Source organism: Alligator sinensis, unplaced genomic scaffold (genome assembly GCF_000455745.1).
Source record: "Alligator sinensis unplaced genomic scaffold, ASM45574v1 scaffold1569_1, whole genome shotgun sequence".
NCBI classification, from domain to species: domain Eukaryota; kingdom Metazoa; phylum Chordata; order Crocodylia; family Alligatoridae; genus Alligator; species Alligator sinensis.
The window spans coordinates 3,956-9,201 of NW_005844062.1; the positions used below are offsets into that span (position 1 = coordinate 3,956).

The 5,246-nt window shown below is 53.0% G+C and overlaps 1 protein-coding gene across 1 annotated transcript; it reads left to right on the plus strand.

The window, feature by feature from the left end:
- Window positions 1-428: 428 nt before the first annotated feature.
- LOC102384093 (E3 ubiquitin-protein ligase TRIM39-like) lies at window positions 429-1,066 on the plus strand (the record flags this gene model as incomplete). Its single annotated transcript, XM_006039281.1, has 1 exon — window positions 429-1,066. A coding segment is annotated over one exon (542 nt), but the record flags the coding sequence as incomplete, so codon positions are not given.
- Window positions 1,067-5,246: the final 4,180 nt, after the last annotated feature.

A 5,246-nucleotide genomic window follows, 5' to 3' on the forward strand; every position in this document is an offset into this window, starting at 1 on the left:
GACCCCGGCCCAGAGCACAAAGACCCCCAGGCCCTGCCCTCTGCTCCCCCTGCCACCCCTTCCCCGGGGAGGCTGCTCTGGGGCCCTCTGCTCCCTGCTGTCTGCCAGCCCATCCCCCCTCCCTGCAGCCTCCCTGCCTGCCCCTCCTCACCCCCTTCCCAACAGCGCCTGTGACACCAGCTTGTGGGTTTGGAGCCCACCCCTCTTGCACCCCCCAACACAGCAGCCCAGCTAGATGTGGGGGAGGGGGGGGCATGGACCTGCTGGTATGACATCATCGCATGCCCCTTCCCCGCCCAGGGCCTGCCCTGCCCCCACCCCATGTCCCCCTCCCAGCTGGAACTGACCTGCAAGTCCTGGGATGCAGCAAATTCCCCATGATCTCGGGGACCGCCTGCCCTGGCCCTGACCCGTGACTCTCTCCCCAGTGGACGTGACTCTGGACCCAGGGACCGCTCAGTCCGAACTCATCCTGTCTGAGGATCGGAAATGTGTGAGACACGGAGACACCCGACAGGATCTGCCCAAAACCCCGGAGAGATTTGATACTTGTGTCTCTGTCCTGGGCTCGGAGGGGATCACGGGCGGGAGGCGCTACTGGGAGGTGGAGGTGGGAGACAAGACGGGCTGGACTCTGGGGGTGTGCAGGGAGTCTGTGCGCAGGAAGGGGTGGGTCACATGGTCACCTGGCAATGGATACTGGGTCGTGTGTCTGTGGGATGGGGGATACGAGGCCTGGACCTCCCCGTTGACTCCCCTCCCCGTGCGCGTGCAGCCAAGGTGGGTGGGGGTTTTCCTGGACTACAAGGCGGGTGAGGTCTCATTTTACAACATGACTGACAGGTCCCATCTCTTCACTTTCGCTGACACCTTCTCGGGGAAACTGCGCCCTTTCTTCAGTCCTGGTATCAATCCTGGGGGCACCAACGCGGCTCCCCTGACCCTGTGCCCGGTCCCAGCCCAGCCCTGAGGGAATCCCTGTCCCTGCCTTGCCCTGCGGCACAGACTGTCCCCTCCTCGCACCCCGACTGCCAGCCCCCCGGCGCCCCCAGGGTGGGTGCAGGGCTGGGGTCTCCATCACCGGAGTTGCTCCAGCCTGCACTCTGCTGCTGCCTTGGCCCAGGGGTCATCTCCCAATCCCCCACGCACAGCACCCACTGGGAGGGACTGGCTCCAAACTCTCATCCTTCACCTACAGGTCCCTGCAGTCCCCCAGGGGTTTTACTTGGTTACATGGTTCGCCTCTCTCAGCACTGCCCCCTTTCCCCTCCCCTCCCTCCATTCCCTTTTATATATTTAAAATAAATACCTCTGTGTTGAACACCTGCTCTCTGCACATCATTTCTTACAGTCTGATGAGGTGAGTACTTGCTCCAGAAGGCTGATGCATCTGGGATTCTGTGTGTCTGGTGGTGCTCAAGCTTTCTGCTGTGCTAGCTAGTCCAGGGCCACGCACCACAGACCTCATGTGGGGTCGGGCTGCACAAGGGGCCCAGGCCCAGCACATGTCACATTGTGCCTGAGTGCCCAGGGTACAGGGTGCCTGGGAGGTGGGGAGCAGCAGGGAGGGGAGAACAGCATCCCGAGTGGTGCTCCTGGCAGTGCAGCAGCTTCTGTTTTTTCACTTGCTGCCCCTGGGGTCAGTGCCCAGAGCACTTGGTCCAGGCTCCTACTTTACTCTGCTACAGCCTGGGGCTCCCAACAAGTCCAAAATTTCACCCATCACCAAGTCCAAAATGTCACCTATCGCTGGACCTGTGGGGATGAATGACTTGGCTCTGCAAGCATGATCTGGCCCATGGGCCAGGGGTTGAGGGCGCATGAGTCTATAAGGCACATCTCTATTCTGCCTTCTGTCAGACTTCAGACATCTGATGTCTCATTTCAGTAGTTCTCAGTCTTTTTTAGAGTCAAGATCCCCCATCATTAGACTCCAGGCACCCTCAGAAAATGCCTGTTCCCTTTTACTTGCTTAGCTAGTGAAAAATAACGCAGCAGTTCTTCTGGTGCAAAGAACTCAGAAAGGCCACATTGGATCAAAAATGGTTTTGACGCTGCATTCCTATTTCAAAGTTTTGGGTTGGTTTAGTGAATCATGTATAGGTGTTTGCACACCTACCAGTGCTAAGGAGCTCACCACACCTAAATGGGAAGCACTGGTCAAGATCAAGCTGGTATCAAAGCCCCTTTACACCCCAACATCCCCAGTGTCCTGGGCCAGAGACTGCCTGTGTGACCCATCACCGTCTGTGCTGGTGCACATCACTGCCAGGCCAGTGGGAACTGCTGATGGGCAGAGTCAGGAGGGGTCTGATCCACAACTTCCATGAAGAAATCAAACTTCGTGTTGTGGTTGTATCAGAATTGACAGAGCCATCTTGGTTTATTTAGAGCTATACAAGTGATCACAAGGTGGGTTCTCAAAGGTACTATGAACTCTGTAAGTTTACAAGTGTATTTATACTTTAGACAGCAAGAAAAGATGTATGGTTCAGGCAGAGCAACCTTGAAGAAGCAGGAAGAAGCTGATCATTCGTTTGTCACACATAGGCAGTTTACTTTTTCAGCAAACACATTGTGTTTTGGGACCAGCTATCAGTTTTTGGTTCCTGGAAAGGAGGAGGTTAACATCTGCACACAGACAAAACAAGGCATGAAGGTTTTTCCATAACTTAGAACATTTTAAGACACATAGCATCAGCATCAGCATCTTTTTCTCTTCTCTTTTTCTCTCTTCTTAGTCAAGTAAGAGGCCTGGTTAAACAACTGATTAAGATGCAGTGGGAGACGCACCTAAAACCCTCCAGATAAGGGTGACAAGAGTGAAACAACTGCCCTAGGTCTCATTTGCATCCGAGGAGATGGAATCAGATGACCATTCATTTACATGGGAGATGGAGAACAGAAAGCATGAAGCAGAGCCTGCAGTGAATTCTGGGATCAGAGAAGCAGGGGAGCACTGCATGATGGGGAATCTGTGCTCCAAATGCTAATCGACCCACATTTACACACACACAGCTCAGCATTTATCAAACCAATTCTAATCTGGATTTACAAAGGACTTTCCCCCCACCCCCCACACACATACACACCTCTAAGCAGAAGTTAAGTTTAATAGGCACCTTGGGCCATACATTACCCGGTCTGACTGCAGTGTATTGTTGCTCTGATGAACTGGTTCTTGGCATATGAGGGTGTCAGCCTGTCCATGCTGACCAACCCGGCCGGGTCAGGCGTGTCAAGTTAAGTTTAATAGGCACCTTGGGCCATACATTACCCGGTCTGACTGCAGTGTATTGTTGCTCTGATGAACTGGTTCTTGGCATATGAGGGTGTCAGCCTGTCCATGCTGACCAACCCGGCCGGGTCAGGCGTGTCATGTTAATCTGTGTGTGTTTGTGTGTGTGACTGATCTGGTGCCTGGAGGAACCCAGCCCCATTGAAACGGAGTCCTACAAGATAGCTCCAGTGAGGGTGAGGACTCGCAGAAGGGAGATATACAGATCCGTATAGAAACACAAGTAACACAAGCAGCACATTGATAGAATTACCAGGATCCTAGAAACATATCCCTAATAAATGAGCACACCCCAAAGTCATGAGGAAATCTGGTAACAGAGCGGAGCAACTTCGGGGTCATGGGGACAGTTCAGACTGGAGAAGGACTGAGCTAACGGTGGGGTGCTCAGGGCTGTGCAGGCTGGTTGGTGACAGAGGGACTGCTCAGCTCTCTGGAGGGGCAGCATCTTCTTGGTGGGTGGCCTTAGCCCCCCAATAAAGGACTTTGCTACTGAGCTTTCTTCCTTGCTGCTTGGAAATTCAGGGTGCATGTCTCCCTTTGGAGTAATGAAATCCCCATCCCTGAAGTTGAACTAGAAGGCAGTTCCCAGAGGCAGGGCCAGGGGCATCCAGGGAGGGTGAGGGATCAAACGGCTGGGATTGCAGGGCTGGAGGGAGGCAAAGCTCCCCCCCATTGCAGAAGCAACACCTGGGCTAACTTCAGGGTGCACTCAGATGAGGCTGGGGGCCCAAGCAAGCACTTCCCCAAAGGGGAATTCACAACAGCGAGTACCCCAATGTGACTCCATCCACCAAGGACAGGAGTCAACTGAATGCTGTCTGCCAGGGGTGTTAAGAAAAGACCACAACCAACCACTTTTTAACTATCTTACCTTGTGGACTGACTGCTAGCAAGTTTATGAAAATCACTGGCTATACTTTCCTTGGAGGGAAACAAGAGAAACAGTTAGCAAGTCAGAAGTACAGCGCATCAGCTCATATTTACTGCTTTAAATTTATCAAGAAAAGGCCATGTTGAAACATTTTTTAGACTGACAATCAGAGGTGGTCACAAAGTGTATTTTGTGAAAAAATACGAGAGAGATGGAAAAGTGATCTCTTGCTCAATTTTTTTTTAATGTTTGGAACCTGACTGTTTCATAGATGCCAGGGTTGGAAGTGTGGCAGAAATGCCGCCGTCCATGCCCCTCTCCAGAGATCTGTCTCTGCCAGCGTGAGAGGCTGGTGTTGAATCCCTCAGGGTGGGGATCTTCCTCCCTGTCTACATGACACGAGCCTGGTGCCTGGGAGGTGGATGCGCTGGTCACCTGGGGCTGGGTGGGGGAGGGAAAAGCCCCGCCCACCGGCCCAGGTGACCAGTGATGCTTTTTAAATTGGTTGGCTAGTGGCCAGCACTGGCAGCTTCGATTGGACCAGGCTGCTGAGATCAGAGAGGTTATTTAAAGGCACGGTCCAGGAAGAAGAGAGCCATTAGCCATGCGGTCATGCGGGTGAATCTGGAACTGGGAGAGGAGCTTCACCATCTGAAACTGGCTCTCTCCTCATAACCGCATGCTCAAAGAGTGCCCTGCCTCCAGAGGAAACTCCAACCACCTCTGGACGATGCGAGTGAGTAAGCTACTCGAGATCAGACTAGATATTTAGCTTCAGTAACTCAGATGCGTGATCAAAAGACTTCCTCAGCCTTGGTTTGCTTTATGGGATCCCTCTGATATTCCTATGATATTGCTCTACCTTTTACCCTGTTTCCATCCTACCCCCGTCATCAATAAAGTTCTCCTTGTGACCGGTGTGGGAGACTTATTGAGGGGTGGGTCTAAATTATGCCGAGGAGGCCCCTTAGGTCTGTGGACTAAGGGAGACTTTCCTATTAAGCCCCTGACTTGGGGAAGTGCCCCAAGTGCCGGTATTGGGTCTAGCACCCATTGGACGATCAGGCCTGTGTT